Here is a 17,951-nt window from a genome sequence, read left to right on the forward strand (position 1 = left end):
TTTACTACCTCAGCGTGTTCTAGTGATAGCAAGCCAACCAAAGGCTTCCCCCCTCTCGCCAACATTGTACCCAGAGGTCTCGTTTGGTTCCCGGAATGAAAAGCTTGGGAAGGGAAATTTTATCATTTTTTGTGTTTGGCACGCCCAAGGAAAGGAATATAACCATGGGCTATTGACCACTCAAATTTGTATGGAGCCTCCAATTTTATATCAATCATATTTGCCTGCCTGTAGAAAGTAATAATTTGCTTATTGGCAGTGTATAAACTATAGACTTTTGTACATTGGGAGATGATAGAAGATCAAACTTAAAATCTAGCTCTTAGAGTTTTTCTTATTGAATTTCTGTTTTGTACATTTTCATTTAGATGAGTTATATATTTTTCTATTGCAGTTACTGTATCATGCTCTTTTGTTGCAGTATGTGCTACTTGTGAAGCTTCACAACAAGCTTGGAGGTGATGCTAGAATATAGTGCACAAGATGCTTGATAAAATGGTAAAGGAAAGTTTTGTTGAAGCCAAAGGATATTGTATTAGCTTTTGATTAATGTGTAGCTAGCTAGGAGTGCTTTCTTGTATGGTACATTATCTAGTTACTTGAATGTATGGATGTTGGAAAAATGATACTTCAATGATATGGATTAGAGTACTATTTATGTGGTAATTACTGTCCAACAGTAATTCATACAACATAGTACAAAACAATGAGTGGTATAACTGGTAAAGAGTTCCAAATTGAGGCTTCAGACACAATGATCATGTCACGCCCCGAATTTTGAATAACAAATTCAAATCCGAAACATGAATTAAACAACTTAAACAAATAAACGTTCTGAATTTTTTTTTTCTCAGAAACAACCTCGCCACTCACGCTCAAATTCAAAACTCGAAGACCTCGAGTTAATTATTACAACTCACTCGTACAAAGTAAATTGTAAAGCTCTAATGAGCATAACAAACCTCACAACTGAAAATCAGAGTATTACAAAGCAGCTACTCTACACGGTTCGATCACCTTCCTGAATTCTCCAGTCCTGTAGGATTATCCGCTACACCGTTTGAATAGTGTACCGGGATTGCAACAACACAAAACCCGGTAAGCTTTTGACAGCCAGTATGAGTAAAAGAAAGAATGGTTGATTTATTATAACACAGTACTTTTAACTCAAGTAACAACCAACAATTTCAACATCCACAAAGAAAACCACAATCTCGATAATCGATCACCAAAATCATTAACTCCAAATCATTTGAAATCACACACAAAGAAATCAAATGAATCACTCATCTCTACTCTTAACAAGATGTCTTTATCCCCACAATACGGAATAATATTTCTCAACTTTCTACAAGTCTCATCCATCACTGCACTTCCCAATTAAACTAATAAGAACATTAATCATGCATAGAAAATTAATTCAGGAAATAACCAACACGCATAAAATCAGAAGTCATAGTAATCCCTGCATATAATTTAGTTCAGGAGATTACATTAAAATCAAACAATAAAATGAAAACGAGAAATAAACGGGAAATCGAACCATAGAAATGATCAAGGAAATAAATAGAGATAATAAACAATATAACCGAAAAAGAAGAAAAGAGAAAAAGAATAGAAATTTAAACAAAAGAATTAACAAGGAAATTAATTAAAAACATCATCAACTCACACTAATAAATCCATCCAAAACTCAACACCTTTTACCAAAAGGACTCTTACAAGTCACATCGTGACAAAATCATAGGAAATGTTAACCTAACAAATCATTATGAAATTCCGGTCCAACCTGGACACGTTGGCAGACAGACTAGAGCTCTAACTGATCGAAATCACTAACCGGGCCAAAGGCGTAATTACGATATATTGCCTGAGGATGCAACCTGCAAACCCCGGATCTTTAGGCCAACCTGACCCTTAGATCAAAACATTTAAGCGAGTCGCACTGGACCCAAAATGTTAAAACAAATCAAACGGAGAAATCACAACCTGTGACTCTCAAATCCTCAGACCACCGGTCGTCAGATTAAAACATTTAAAATGGTCATACCGGACCTGAAAATGTTTCCCAACCCAAAAGGAGAAATCACAACCTGCAACTCCCCAAATCCTCAAACACTTTTCAAAACAATAGAAATACCATTTCCCACGACATATTGTTTCCCGAAAAGTCATACCCAAAAACAATATATGAACTCACTCACAAATATTGTTTGCATCACAACAATTCTACCAATACATATATGTTTCCGACATATGTAAATATTCAATTCAATAATCCACATACCACAATGCCACACCATCCATATATATATTCCACATAAATATATATATATATACGTAATTATCCGCTCAGGGATAATCACTAATACCAACTATAGTCCACACAATAAAATCGTGAAATTCATTTTTATAGTTTAAATACATTTTACTTACCTATGGACCGTAGTTGATCAAGCCCATATGATTTAAAACAAATATTTATTTCATAAATATTTTCACACAATTACGACAAAATAAAGTAATTAAATTTATTCGGTTCGTAATATGAACCACGTGAGGTTTACTCACCTCTGATCCAGCTGCGTCTTCTTAACAGCTCAATTAACAATCTCACGAATCGTCCGCCAAATAAATCCATCGATCACCTAATCCAATAATGATCTTAACTTAGCCAACAACTCAAAAGCACACATATACGGGAATCTGACGGTCGGATTCTAACTTATATAAAAATCCGACGGATGGATTCTCACAAATCGCCTCCCGAATCACCATTTCTCAATTATACGAAGATCCAACGGTCGGATCTTCGTCCGTTACCACACAAAGTCATCGGGACAGTCATACGATCAACATATCAAATCTACAATTCCATCAGACGGTCTGATCTTCACAGATCACAAATCGAACGATCGAAATCGATCGAAACTTAAAAATTCATAACTTAATCATACGATATCCAAAAATTACGTGTAATATACCAAAATGATCGTATTGAAATATAGAATCTGAAAATGTACAGAAACCATATTTTTGATCCCCGGAGGTGGCCGGAAAGGGCCGCCGGAGTTAGTGGCAGAGCCGCCGCCGACCACCGTCAATGGTGTCGGGGCCGGGCTGCTCTTCTTCCTCTCATCATGCTTAACAAAAAACTCTAAAGGCTTGCTATCAGAAAACATCAAGAAGAGGTCGAAAATTACCAAACTCAGTCACGGTGGCCGGAATTTTTCCAGAATCCGGCGAGAGCTCCGATCAGCGTGAAAACGTCCACCACTCGCTTCGATTCCTTCTGGAGACTGGTTCAGAATCTCAAGGCGAGTTCATCAAGCCAAGAATCACAAAGAAAGGTGGCCGGAAACTCAAGATATCGGCGTTGACTCAAAATCGGGCTTAAATCGAAACAAGCTTTCCGCCGCCGCTACAGGCCGCGCCGCCATGAAAGGCTGCCACAGACAGGTGCGCAAGGACCATACGAAGCCAATGGAAGAAGTTTGGTGAGGATCGGTGGCCGGAGGAGGAAGATATGGCCGGACCAAAAATCAAGGCGATTTCCGGCCGAGAGCGTTTTCTGCAGCAGATTTTCCATTTTTGGAAAATCTGTTTTTATTTTTGGAAATTTCCAAAAATGGAAGCTTTATACCAAATTGGAAACTTTTTCAAAAAAATCATAACTAATTCATACGAACTCCGATTTTTGAGTTCCACATATGCACGCGATCGTATCGACGAGCTCTACAACTTTCATGAAGGAAGTTTTCCCAAATTCTGTATGTATAAAATGTCACTTTTTGAGACCCCCTAAATAACGTTCGTTTTCGAAAATTAAATCGTTCGAACTAATTCCACAACTTCTTCAAGCCTCGTACTCGCTCCCACAATGGTGAAATCATTTCTAAAAATCCACGGAATTAAATTTGAATTTTTTTCGGGGTATTACAATCTACCCTCCTTAAAGAAATTTCGTCCCGAAATTTAAGCGCACTACCTATCAATCAGGTAAGGCTATCTTATTCTCAAATCCAGTCCATGCTCTCCTGCGTCGTAATAATTGGAAACGAGATCTTCATTCCATCTCAAACAACCTACCACTCACACAACACTCCAGAACAAGAAAACATAGGTTAGAGTTTAACCACCAACATTAGCCAAAACTTAAGCACACAAAACAATGTGCAGAAAACATTGCTTCACTAAATCATGAATTTATAAAATTCAAACACCTCCACAATGTCTTCTTATTCATTATGGGCCACTTGGGCCTTCTTGTGGGCTCTGGGAGGGTCCATTAACCCGCGTTTACTCCCAGTAATGATAGCTTGGGCTTGCCCAATACTTGGGCTAAGCATTTGAACCGGCCATTTGGGCTGACCATTTGGGCTGAACATTGGGCTTCCATTTGGGCTTAACATTCGGGCCGAACATTTGGGCTGGAAACTCGACCCACCAACTTTCAGCTCGGCTACGGTATGAAGTTGTACATACAGTTGGTATACCGTATCGACTTTACATACGTATACATACCGTACATACCATATGTATATCATACCGACCGTATATATGTATGAATACCGTACATACCGTATATACGTATGCATACCGTACATACCGTATATACGTCCGTATATCGAGCATATACGAGATCCAAAAATATTTGTAGGATGTAAGGTTCAAGCTCCCGACCTCGAACACGAAGGTTTTGCTCCCAACCACTGAAGCAAGAGCTGTTTTCATTAATATATGCACACGCGTTATATTTATTATGTCATAGGCGACATAAATAAAATAAAGGGGGAGGCAAGGTTCGAAACCTTAACCTGCTGCACGAAAGTTTTGTCCCCAACCACTGGAGCACAAGCTGTGCTTAATATAACATGTACAAATGTTATACTTATTATGTCATAAGCGAACATAATAAAAATAAACGAGAGGCAAGGTTCGAACCTCTGACCTCTTGTACAAGAGCTTTGCTCTTCAACCACTAGAGCACCAGCTGCACTCGTTATTCTCCATGCAACTCCTTTTATTTATTCTATCATAAGCGATAGAATAAAACAAACTGTCGGTACACTCCACGTGCCACGACACGTCGCTTCCGTGATTTACGGAAAGCAGATCCCTTTCGGCGAAAGCTGTCTGCCACAGCGTCTCGAGATTCGGCATGTCCCCTTACACGCTCAACACGCGCCAACAGCTTTTCCGGGTTTCGGGGCGACTTTAATCCAACGCGTGGATTCAAATTCTGAGATCGTTCATCCAACGGTGGAGATCTGCTCACCTTGTTCTATAAATAGGTGCATTCTGGAGACGCGACTGTTCACTCCAAAGGAAAAGAAATTTTCTTCCGAGCTCAAGCCTTTCTCTCTCAACTCTTTAGCCTTTCTCTTCTCAAATCCCCAGTTTTTCACTCTCAAATCTTCAATCCTTCTCTCTCAGATCTTTTCTTCCATTTGAAGATTCGATCTCTTCTTTCCTCTGAACTTTCAGATCTCCAATACCCCTTCATCGACCTTAATCCTTCTAAGGTCAATCTCCCACAAACACTCAACAACTTCGTTCTTCAATTTACACTTCCTCTCAACTCATCACCATGGAACCACGAACTCTGCAACTAATGGAGCTACAAACCCAGCAACAAATCGAGGATGGAGGAAACAACCAAGCAGCCGGGAGTAGTGCCAACACGGATTTCTGGCGAAGCCGTACCAGGTGGATTCCTACTCCAGATCAAATAAGAATCCTCAAGGATCTTTACTACGACAAGGGAGTTAAGACCCCAACTACAGAGCATATTCACGAGATCTGTCTCCAGCTGCAACAGTATGGACAGGTTGAGGGCAAGAACATTTATTTTTGGTTCCAGAATGTCAGGGCTCGAGAGAAGCAGATGAAGAGGTGCAATCAGGCTGCTCAAGTGCCCATGGGAACTAGTTCTCCTGGTACTGGTGGATCCATTGATCTCAATTTTGGGTCCACTGGTTCTACTGGTGCTGGTGGATCCATCGACATCAATTTTGGGCCAGCTGGTGGATCCATTGACATCAATTTTGGGTCCACTAGTTCTACTGGTGCTGGTGGATCCATTGATCTCAATTTTGGTTCCACTGCTTCTACTGGTAATGAAGGATTTATTTACTTAAAATTTGTTTCATAATCTTCCTCACCCTTCAATACTAATACCAGTACAACTCTTTTGGCACAACAGGAGGACAATCTTCCATGGAACAACGAGGAGGAGTTCGCCAGGAGTTTGAAACTCTTCCTCTGTTCCCCGTGCACGGCGAGGACGTCTATGGTAACCCGAAGACTACTTCCGAGGAAGGTAGCGCATATGATTACTATTTCGGTGGCTCAGGCGGTTACAACCGTGGATCTCCAGTTTCTCTTGAGCTCAGCCTCAACCCATCCGGAGCTACTGATTAGGCTTAGTATAGCGTAGTTCCAATTTCCTTTTTGTAATATTAAATCAATAAGATGGTGTGCATGTTTTCTTTTCTTTTTGTTTAACCAACAACAACACCAAGGATCGAACCTTGGTCACCCAATACTATTTTCAAAACCATAAACAACTCTACTGCACACATCTCTCATAATGATGCAATAAAAACAATCACTCAAAAAGAATCCAACAATCAATTAAGTCGCATCGAGGTCTAGCTAGTATCGTCTGAGTCAAACCAAACACAAACAATTTCGTCGCTAGAATCAGGGATTAATAAAGCTAAACACTTCCTGAGTCAGCTGGGAAAAACCCACATCCTTAGAGTTACTCTTATTACTCTTATAAAGTCTCAACCATTCCATCTAAAAACATTTGTACGTCCAACTTAAGAAGGCAAAATTTCTATCAATTCATACTCGTATCCACATTCGATACTTGCATAGGTCAACATCATGCCTTCAACCAAACACTTCAACATTCAAAAGAACCGCACTTCCATAAAACAATTCTCATTGACTCAACAGAGTTAAATCCGGAGGTTCCCATTCCTCAAAGATTGTAACTCGCGGTAACTGAACTTATTCTAATACGAACCTACAAGACAACTTTACGGTTCTAAGTACTACCTCTTCGAATATCCATCATCTAAGAAGTATAGTATGCTTGGCTAATACACGTATAACACTTAAAACACAGTATAAGTCAAATACAAGTCCATATTAACCAAGTTGTTACTACAGGGAAGGTATTCACGTTCCTAAAACGACCTAGCGGCCTAAACAACTCCCAACACTCACGCATACCCAATGACTTAGCCAATACCGAAGAGCACACGATGGGGATCCGCTGCAGACGGGCCATCACTCGGAAAGTATTGACACATCACCAAATATGCACCTTACGCTCTGATACCAAACTGTCACGCCCCGAATTTTGAATAACAAATTCAAATCCGAAACATGAATTAAACAACTTAAACAAATAAACGTTCTGAATTTTTTTTTTTCTCAGAAACAACCTCGCCACTCACGCTCAAATTCAAAACTCGAAGACCTCGAGTTAATTATTACAACTCACTCGTACAAAGTAAATTGTAAAGCTCTAATGAGCATAACAAACCTCACAACTGAAAATCAGAGTATTACAAAGCAGCTACTCTACACGGTTCGATCACCTTCCTGAATTCTCCAGTCCTGTAGGATTATCCGCTACACCGTTTGAATAGTGTACCGGGATTGCAACAACACAAAACCCGGTAAGCTTTTGACAGCCAGTATGAGTAAAAGAAAGAATGGTTGATTTATTATAACACAGTACTTTTAACTCAAGTAACAACCAACAATTTCAACATCCACAAAGAAAACCACAATCTCGATAATCGATCACCAAAATCATTAACTCCAAATCATTTGAAATCACACACAAAGAAATCAAATGAATCACTCATCTCTACTCTTAACAAGATGTCTTTATCCCCACAATACGGAATAATATTTCTCAACTTTCTACAAGTCTCATCCATCACTGCACTTCCCAATTAAACTAATAAGAACATTAATCATGAATAGAAAATTAATTCAGGAAATAACCAACACGCATAAAATCAGAAGTCATAGTAATCCCTGCATATAATTTAGTTCAGGAGATTACATTAAAATCAAACAATAAAATGAAAACGAGAAATAAACGGGAAATCGAACCATAGAAATGATCAAGGAAATAAATAGAGATAATAAACAATATAACCGAAAAAGAAGAAAAGAGAAAAAGAATAGAAATTTAAACAAAAGAATTAACAAGGAAATTAATTAAAAACATCATCAACTCACACTAATAAATCCATCCAAAACTCAACACCTTTTACCAAAAGGACTCTTACAAGTCACATCGTGACAAAATCATAGGAAATGTTAACCTAACAAATCATTATGAAATTCCGGTCCAACCTGGACACGTTGGCAGACAGACTAGAGCTCTAACTGATCGAAATCACTAACCGGGCCAAAGGCGTAATTACGATATATTGCCTGAGGATGCAACCTGCAAACCCCGGATCTTTAGGCCAACCTGACCCTTAGATCAAAACATTTAAGCGAGTCGCACTGGACCCAAAATGTTAAAACAAATCAAACGGAGAAATCACAACCTGTGACTCTCAAATCCTCAGACCACCGGTCGTCAGATTAAAACATTTAAAATGGTCATACCGGACCTGAAAATGTTTCCCAACCCAAAAGGAGAAATCACAACCTGCAACTCCCCAAATCCTCAAACACTTTTCAAAACAATAGAAATACCATTTCCCACGACATATTGTTTCCCGAAAAGTCATACCCAAAAACAATATATGAACTCACTCACAAATATTGTTTGCATCACAACAATTCTACCAATACATATATGTTTCCGACATATGTAAATATTCAATTCAATAATCCACATACCACAATGCCACACCATCCATATATATATTCCACATAAATATATATATATATATACGTAATTATCCGCTCAGGGATAATCACTAATACCAACTATAGTCCACACAATAAAATCGTGAAATTCATTTTTATAGTTTAAATACATTTTACTTACCTATGGACCGTAGTTGATCAAGCCCATATGATTTAAAACAAATATTTATTTCATAAATATTTTCACACAATTACGACAAAATAAAGTAATTAAATTTATTCGGTTCGTAATATGAACCACGTGAGGTTTACTCACCTCTGATCCAGCTGCGTCTTCTTAACAGCTCAATTAACAATCTCACGAATCGTCCGCCAAATAAATCCATCGATCACCTAATCCAATAATGATCTTAACTTAGCCAACAACTCAAAAGCACACATATACGGGAATCTGACGGTCGGATTCTAACTTATATAAAAATCCGACGGATGGATTCTCACAAATCGCCTCCCGAATCACCATTTCTCAATTATACGAAGATCCAACGGTCGGATCTTCGTCCGTTACCACACAAAGTCATCGGGACAGTCATACGATCAACATATCAAATCTACAATTCCATCAGACGGTCTGATCTTCACAGATCACAAATCGAACGATCGAAATCGATCGAAACTTAAAAATTCATAACTTAATCATACGATATCCAAAAATTACGTGTAATATACCAAAATGATCGTATTGAAATATAGAATCTGAAAATGTACAGAAACCATATTTTTGATCCCCGGAGGTGGCCGGAAAGGGCCGCCGGAGTTAGTGGCAGAGCCGCCGCCGACCACCGTCAATGGTGTCGGGGCCGGGCTGCTCTTCTTCCTCTCATCATGCTTAACAAAAAACTCTAAAGGCTTGCTATCAGAAAACATCAAGAAGAGGTCGAAAATTACCAAACTCAGTCACGGTGGCCGGAATTTTTCCAGAATCCGGCGAGAGCTCCGATCAGCGTGAAAACGTCCACCACTCGCTTCGATTCCTTCTGGAGACTGGTTCAGAATCTCAAGGCGAGTTCATCAAGCCAAGAATCACAAAGAAAGGTGGCCGGAAACTCAAGATATCGGCGTTGACTCAAAATCGGGCTTAAATCGAAACAAGCTTTCCGCCGCCGCTACAGGCCGCGCCGCCATGAAAGGCTGCCACAGACAGGTGCGCAAGGACCATACGAAGCCAATGGAAGAAGTTTGGTGAGGATCGGTGGCCGGAGGAGGAAGATATGGCCGGACCAAAAATCAAGGCGATTTCCGGCCGAGAGCGTTTTCTGCAGCAGATTTTCCATTTTTGGAAAATCTGTTTTTATTTTTGGAAATTTCCAAAAATGGAAGCTTTATACCAAATTGGAAACTTTTTCAAAAAAATCATAACTAATTCATACGAACTCCGATTTTTGCGTTCCACATATGCACGCGATCGTATCGACGAGCTCTACAACTTTCATGAAGAAAGTTTTCCCAAATTCTGTATGTATAAAAAGTCACTTTTTGAGACCCCCTAAATAACGTTCGTTTTCGAAAATTAAATCGTTCGAACTAATTCCACAACTTCTTCAAGCCTCGTACTCGCTCCCACAATGGTGAAATCATTTCTAAAAATCCACGGAATTAAATTTGAATTTTTTTCGGGGTATTACAATCTACCCTCCTTAAAGAAATTTCGTCCCGAAATTTAAGCGCACTACCTATCAATCAGGTAAGGCTATCTTATTCTCAAATCCAGTCCATGCTCTCCTGCGTCGTAATAATTGGAAACGAGATCTTCATTCCATCTCAAACAACCTACCACTCACACAACACTCCAGAACAAGAAAACATAGGTTAGAGTTTAACCACCAACATTAGCCAAAACTTAAGCACACAAAACAATGTGCAGAAAACATTGCTTCACTAAATCATGAATTTATAAAATTCAAACACCTCCACAACGTCTTCTTATTCATTATGGGCCACTTGGGCCTTCTTGTGGGCTCTGGGAGGGTCCATTAACCCGCGTTTACTCCCAGTAATGATAGCTTGGGCTTGCCCAATCCTTGGGCTAAGCATTTGAACCGGCCATTTGGGCTGACCATTTGGGCTGAACATTGGGCTTCCATTTGGGCTTAACATTCGGGCCGAACATTTGGGCTGGAAACTCGGCCCACCAACTTTCAGCTCGGCTACGGTATGAAGTTGTACATACAGTTGGTATACCGTATCGACTTTACATACGTATACATACCGTACATACCATATGTATATCATACCGACCGTATATATGTATGAATACCGTACATACCGTATATACGTATGCATACCGTACATACCGTATATACGTCCGTATATCGAGCATATACGAGATCCAAAAATATTTGTAGGATGTAAGGTTCAAGCTCCCGACCTCGAACACGAAGGTTTTGCTCCCAACCACTGAAGCAAGAGCTGTTTTCATTAATATATGCACACGCGTTATATTTATTATGTCATAGGCGACATAAATAAAATAAAGGGGGAGGCAAGGTTCGAAACCTTAACCTGCTGCACGAAAGTTTTGTCCCCAACCACTGGAGCACAAGCTGTGCTTAATATAACATGTACAAATGTTATACTTATTATGTCATAAGCGAACATAATAAAAATAAACGAGAGGCAAGGTTCGAACCTCTGACCTCTTGTACAAGAGCTTTGCTCTTCAACCACTAGAGCACCAGCTGCACTCGTTATTCTCCATGCAACTCCTTTTATTTATTCTATCATAAGCGATAGAATAAAACAAACTGTCGGTACACTCCACGTGCCACGACACGTCGCTTCCGTGATTTACGGAAAGCAGATCCCTTTCGGCGAAAGCTGTCTGCCACAGCGTCTCGAGATTCGGCATGTCCCCTTACACGCTCAACACGCGCCAACAGCTTTTCCGGGTTTCGGGGCGACTTTAATCCAACGCGTGGATTCAAATTCTGAGATCGTTCATCCAACGGTGGAGATCTGCTCACCTTGTTCTATAAATAGGTGCATTCTGGAGACGCGACTGTTCACTCCAAAGGAAAAGAAATTTTCTTCCGAGCTCAAGCCTTTCTCTCTCAACTCTTTAGCCTTTCTCTTCTCAAATCCCCAGTTTTTCACTCTCAAATCTTCAATCCTTCTCTCTCAGATCTTTTCTTCCATTTGAAGATTCGATCTCTTCTTTCCTCTGAACTTTCAGATCTCCAATACCCCTTCATCGACCTTAATCCTTCTAAGGTCAATCTCCCACAAACACTCAACAACTTCGTTCTTCAATTTACACTTCCTCTCAACTCATCACCATGGAACCACGAACTCTGCAACTAATGGAGCTACAAACCCAGCAACAAATCGAGGATGGAGGAAACAACCAAGCAGCCGGGAGTAGTGCCAACACGGATTTCTGGCGAAGCCGTACCAGGTGGATTCCTACTCCAGATCAAATAAGAATCCTCAAGGATCTTTACTACGACAAGGGAGTTAAGACCCCAACTACAGAGCATATTCACGAGATCTGTCTCCAGCTGCAACAGTATGGACAGGTTGAGGGCAAGAACATTTATTTTTGGTTCCAGAATGTCAGGGCTCGAGAGAAGCAGATGAAGAGGTGCAATCAAGCTGCTCAAGTGCCCATGGGAACTAGTTCTCCTGGTACTGGTGGATCCATTGATCTCAATTTTGGGTCCACTGGTTCTACTGGTGCTGGTGGATCCATCGACATCAATTTTGGGCCAGCTGGTGGATCCATTGACATCAATTTTGGGTCCACTAGTTCTACTGGTGCTGGTGGATCCATTGATCTCAATTTTGGTTCCACTGCTTCTACTGGTAATGAAGGATTTATTTACTTAAAATTTGTTTCATAATCTTCCTCACCCTTCAATACTAATACCAGTACAACTCTTTTGGCACAACAGGAGGACAATCTTCCATGGAACAACGAGGAGGAGTTCGCCAGGAGTTTGAAACTCTTCCTCTGTTCCCCGTGCACGGCGAGGACGTCTATGGTAACCCGAAGACTACTTCCGAGGAAGGTAGCGCATATGATTACTATTTCGGTGGCTCAGGCGGTTACAACCGTGGATCTCCAGTTTCTCTTGAGCTCAGCCTCAACCCATCCGGAGCTACTGATTAGGCTTAGTATAGCGTAGTTCCAATTTCCTTTTTGTAATATTAAATCAATAAGATGGTGTGCATGTTTTCTTTTCTTTTTGTTTAACCAACAACAACACCAAGGATCGAACCTTGGTCACCCAATACTATTTTCAAAACCATAAACAACTCTACTGCACACATCTCTCATAATGATGCAATAAAAACAATCACTCAAAAAGAATCCAACAATCAATTAAGTCGCATCGAGGTCTAGCTAGTATCGTCTGAGTCAAACCAAACACAAACAATTTCGTCGCTAGAATCAGGGATTAATAAAGCTAAACACTTCCTGAGTCAGCTGGGAAAAACCCACATCCTTAGAGTTACTCTTATTACTCTTATAAAGTCTCAACCATTCCATCTAAAAACATTTGTACGTCCAACTTAAGAAGGCAAAATTTCTATCAATTCATACTCGTATCCACATTCGATACTTGCATAGGTCAACATCATGCCTTCAACCAAACACTTCAACATTCAAAAGAACCGCACTTCCATAAAACAATTCTCATTGACTCAACAGAGTTAAATCCGGAGGTTCCCATTCCTCAAAGATTGTAACTCGCGGTAACTGAACTTATTCTAATACGAACCTACAAGACAACTTTACGGTTCTAAGTACTACCTCTTCGAATATCCATCATCTAAGAAGTATAGTATGCTTGGCTAATACACGTATAACACTTAAAACACAGTATAAGTCAAATACAAGTCCATATTAACCAAGTTGTTACTACAGGGAAGGTATTCACGTTCCTAAAACGACCTAGCGGCCTAAACAACTCCCAACACTCACGCATACCCAATGACTTAGCCAATACCGAAGAGCACACGATGGGGATCCGCTGCAGACGGGCCATCACTCGGAAAGTATTGACACATCACCAAATATGCACCTTACGCTCTGATACCAAACTGTCACGCCCCGAATTTTGAATAACAAATTCAAATCCGAAACATGAATTAAACAACTTAAACAAATAAACGTTCTGAATTTTTTTTTTTCTCAGAAACAACCTCGCCACTCACGCTCAAATTCAAAACTCGAAGACCTCGAGTTAATTATTACAACTCACTCGTACAAAGTAAATTGTAAAGCTCTAATGAGCATAACAAACCTCACAACTGAAAATCAGAGTATTACAAAGCAGCTACTCTACACGGTTCGATCACCTTCCTGAATTCTCCAGTCCTGTAGGATTATCCGCTACACCGTTTGAATAGTGTACCGGGATTGCAACAACACAAAACCCGGTAAGCTTTTGACAGCCAGTATGAGTAAAAGAAAGAATGGTTGATTTATTATAACACAGTACTTTTAACTCAAGTAACAACCAACAATTTCAACATCCACAAAGAAAACCACAATCTCGATAATCGATCACCAAAATCATTAACTCCAAATCATTTGAAATCACACACAAAGAAATCAAATGAATCACTCATCTCTACTCTTAACAAGATGTCTTTATCCCCACAATACGGAATAATATTTCTCAACTTTCTACAAGTCTCATCCATCACTGCACTTCCCAATTAAACTAATAAGAACATTAATCATGCATAGAAAATTAATTCAGGAAATAACCAACACGCATAAAATCAGAAGTCATAGTAATCCCTGCATATAATTTAGTTCAGGAGATTACATTAAAATCAAACAATAAAATGAAAACGAGAAATAAACGGGAAATCGAACCATAGAAATGATCAAGGAAATAAATAGAGATAATAAACAATATAACCGAAAAAGAAGAAAAGAGAAAAAGAATAGAAATTTAAACAAAAGAATTAACAAGGAAATTAATTAAAAACATCATCAACTCACACTAATAAATCCATCCAAAACTCAACACCTTTTACCAAAAGGACTCTTACAAGTCACATCGTGACAAAATCATAGGAAATGTTAACCTAACAAATCATTATGAAATTCCGGTCCAACCTGGACACGTTGGCAGACAGACTAGAGCTCTAACTGATCGAAATCACTAACCGGGCCAAAGGCGTAATTACGATATATTGCCTGAGGATGCAACCTGCAAACCCCGGATCTTTAGGCCAACCTGACCCTTAGATCAAAACATTTAAGCGAGTCGCACTGGACCCAAAATGTTAAAACAAATCAAACGGAGAAATCACAACCTGTGACTCTCAAATCCTCAGACCACCGGTCGTCAGATTAAAACATTTAAAATGGTCATACCGGACCTGAAAATGTTTCCCAACCCAAAAGGAGAAATCACAACCTGCAACTCCCCAAATCCTCAAACACTTTTCAAAACAATAGAAATACCATTTCCCACGACATATTGTTTCCCGAAAAGTCATACCCAAAAACAATATATGAACTCACTCACAAATATTGTTTGCATCACAACAATTCTACCAATACATATATGTTTCCGACATATGTAAATATTCAATTCAATAATCCACATACCACAATGCCACACCATCCATATATATATTCCACATAAATATATATATATATATACGTAATTATCCGCTCAGGGATAATCACTAATACCAACTATAGTCCACACAATAAAATCGTGAAATTCATTTTTATAGTTTAAATACATTTTACTTACCTATGGACCGTAGTTGATCAAGCCCATATGATTTAAAACAAATATTTATTTCATAAATATTTTCACACAATTACGACAAAATAAAGTAATTAAATTTATTCGGTTCGTAATATGAACCACGTGAGGTTTACTCACCTCTGATCCAGCTGCGTCTTCTTAACAGCTCAATTAACAATCTCACGAATCGTCCGCCAAATAAATCCATCGATCACCTAATCCAATAATGATCTTAACTTAGCCAACAACTCAAAAGCACACATATACGGGAATCTGACGGTCGGATTCTAACTTATATAAAAATCCGACGGATGGATTCTCACAAATCGCCTCCCGAATCACCATTTCTCAATTATACGAAGATCCAACGGTCGGATCTTCGTCCGTGACCACACAAAGTCATCGGGACAGTCATACGATCAACATATCAAATCTACAATTCCATCAGACGGTCTGATCTTCACAGATCACAAATCGAACGATCGAAATCGATCGAAACTTAAAAATTCATAACTTAATCATACGATATCCAAAAATTACGTGTAATATACCAAAATGATCGTATTGAAATATAGAATCTGAAAATGTACAGAAACCATATTTTTGATCCCCGGAGGTGGCCGGAAAGGGCCGCCGGAGTTAGTGGCAGAGCCGCCGCCGACCACCGTCAATGGTGTCGGGGCCGGGCTGCTCTTCTTCCTCTCATCATGCTTAACAAAAAACTCTAAAGGCTTGCTATCAGAAAACATCAAGAAGAGGTCGAAAATTACCAAACTCAGTCACGGTGGCCGGAATTTTTCCAGAATCCGGCGAGAGCTCCGATCAGCGTGAAAACGTCCACCACTCGCTTCGATTCCTTCTGGAGACTGGTTCAGAATCTCAAGGCGAGTTCATCAAGCCAAGAATCACAAAGAAAGGTGGCCGGAAACTCAAGATATCGGCGTTGACTCAAAATCGGGCTTAAATCGGAACAAGCTTTCCGCCGCCGCTACAGGCCGCGCCGCCATGAAAGGCTGCCACAGACAGGTGCGCAAGGACCATACGAAGCCAATGGAAGAAGTTTGGTGAGGATCGGTGGCCGGAGGAGGAAGATATGGCCGGACCAAAAATCAAGGCGATTTCCGGCCGAGAGCGTTTTCTGCAGCAGATTTTCCATTTTTGGAAAATCTGTTTTTATTTTTGGAAATTTCCAAAAATGGAAGCTTTATACCAAATTGGAAACTTTTTCAAAAAAATCATAACTAATTCATACGAATTCGGATTTTTGCGTTCCACATATGCACGCGATCGTATCGACGAGCTCTACAACTTTCATGAAGGAAGTTTTCCCAAATTCTGTATGTATAAAAAGTCACTTTTTGAGACCCCCTAAATAACGTTCGTTTTCGAAAATTAAATCGTTCGAACTAATTCCACAACTTCTTCAAGCCTCGTACTCGCTCCCACAATGGTGAACTCATTTCTAAAAATCCACGGAATTAAATTTGAATTTTTTTCGGGGTATTACAGATCATTGGTTGTTAGCCAATTTGACTACAACGTTGGCAAGGACATTTGCTGTGTGAAAAAATAACCGACAACAAATGTAAAATTATTCTGTTGTCTAACAGAACTAACACACAACAAATGAAAAATTATTTTGATTATTTTGTCTGAAAGAGCCAACACACAATAGCTATGATTCTGATTCTGTTGTCTGAATGGCCATGTCAATGCTGCGGCATTCTCACACATGCCTTGCCAGGCATGGGCCTGCGCAGAATTGGCACAACACAAGTAGCTGGTCTGTTGAGCTTGTGATCGATGCACAACGGTGAAATATGTGAGTTTTTAATCACACAATACCGAGATAGTCGACGGTTAAGATGGTCATGACACAAAGATTTTTCACCGTTGTGTGATAACATTTTTGTAGTAGTGAAAAGAACACACACACACACACACAAAATAAAATGTTTAATCTCATATAGAGGTATAAAGTTTTTCACCTCATAAAGAGGTAAGTTTACTTATATCTCACAACAAATTTTTCATATGGTACATATTATATACTGCATAACACATATATGATTCACTTAAATGTATATGTCAAAAACAATGGTGAAAGACTAACCACACACTATACCTCATATGCAGGTACATAAACAAAAATTGTATTTACACGACAACAACTCATCAGTCTATTGATAAGATCAAAATAGTTTTGTAAGAAGTAAATATAAAATGAAGACAAATTAACTATCTCAAGTCAACAATTTCAATATAGGGAAATTCGTCCAAACAGTGTCTGAACTTTTCCAGACTATTAATTTTCAT

General features: G+C 39.4%; 2 protein-coding genes and 3 long non-coding RNA genes across 5 annotated transcripts; 2 read left to right on the forward strand and 3 right to left on the reverse strand.

The window, feature by feature from the left end:
• Positions 1 to 855: 855 nt before the first annotated feature.
• Positions 856 to 3,590, reverse strand: LOC133713737 (uncharacterized). The gene is made up of 3 exons (XR_009848226.1): positions 3,204 to 3,590; positions 2,572 to 2,648; positions 856 to 1,051 (listed from the first exon to the last, which is right to left on the reverse strand). It is a non-coding gene; the product is annotated as an uncharacterized LOC133713737 (long non-coding RNA).
• Positions 3,591 to 5,417: 1,827 nt separating this feature from the next.
• On the forward strand, positions 5,418 to 6,496 carry LOC133714013 (protein WUSCHEL-like). Its single transcript, XM_062140028.1, has 2 exons — positions 5,418 to 6,116; positions 6,206 to 6,496. Exons 1-2 carry the CDS (start codon positions 5,591 to 5,593, stop codon positions 6,421 to 6,423), a joined length of 744 nt encoding a protein of 247 aa, XP_061996012.1. The 5' UTR covers positions 5,418 to 5,590; the 3' UTR covers positions 6,424 to 6,496.
• Positions 6,497 to 7,194: 698 nt separating this feature from the next.
• On the reverse strand, positions 7,195 to 10,265 carry LOC133713686 (uncharacterized). The gene is made up of 3 exons (XR_009848195.1): positions 9,805 to 10,265; positions 9,173 to 9,249; positions 7,195 to 7,650 (listed from the first exon to the last, which is right to left on the reverse strand). It is a non-coding gene; the product is annotated as an uncharacterized LOC133713686 (long non-coding RNA).
• Positions 10,266 to 12,018: 1,753 nt separating this feature from the next.
• Positions 12,019 to 13,097, forward strand: LOC133714129 (protein WUSCHEL-like). Its single transcript, XM_062140206.1, has 2 exons — positions 12,019 to 12,717; positions 12,807 to 13,097. Exons 1-2 carry the CDS (start codon positions 12,192 to 12,194, stop codon positions 13,022 to 13,024), a joined length of 744 nt encoding a protein of 247 aa, XP_061996190.1. The 5' UTR covers positions 12,019 to 12,191; the 3' UTR covers positions 13,025 to 13,097.
• Positions 13,098 to 13,795: 698 nt separating this feature from the next.
• LOC133713588 (uncharacterized) lies at positions 13,796 to 16,728 on the reverse strand. The gene is made up of 3 exons (XR_009848127.1): positions 16,406 to 16,728; positions 15,774 to 15,850; positions 13,796 to 14,251 (listed from the first exon to the last, which is right to left on the reverse strand). It is a non-coding gene; the product is annotated as an uncharacterized LOC133713588 (long non-coding RNA).
• Between the last annotated feature and the right edge of the window lie 1,223 nt (positions 16,729 to 17,951).

The sequence above is a fragment of the Rosa rugosa genome, chromosome 6, assembly GCF_958449725.1.
Source record: "Rosa rugosa chromosome 6, drRosRugo1.1, whole genome shotgun sequence".
In the NCBI taxonomy this organism is placed as follows: domain Eukaryota; kingdom Viridiplantae; phylum Streptophyta; class Magnoliopsida; order Rosales; family Rosaceae; genus Rosa; species Rosa rugosa.

What these genes read in the sequence shown, in the direction of transcription:
- LOC133714129 (XM_062140206.1), top strand. Translation starts at nt 12,192, where the DNA reads ATGGAACCACGAACTCTGCAACTAATGGAGCTACAAACCCAGCAACAA. An exon ending in TGGTTCCACTGCTTCTACTG is followed by an intron (nt 12,718 to 12,806) that starts GTAATGAAGGAT and finishes TTGGCACAACAG; the next exon opens with GAGGACAATCTTCCATGGAA.
- LOC133714013 (XM_062140028.1), top strand. Translation starts at nt 5,591, where the DNA reads ATGGAACCACGAACTCTGCAACTAATGGAGCTACAAACCCAGCAACAA. An exon ending in TGGTTCCACTGCTTCTACTG is followed by an intron (nt 6,117 to 6,205) that starts GTAATGAAGGAT and finishes TTGGCACAACAG; the next exon opens with GAGGACAATCTTCCATGGAA.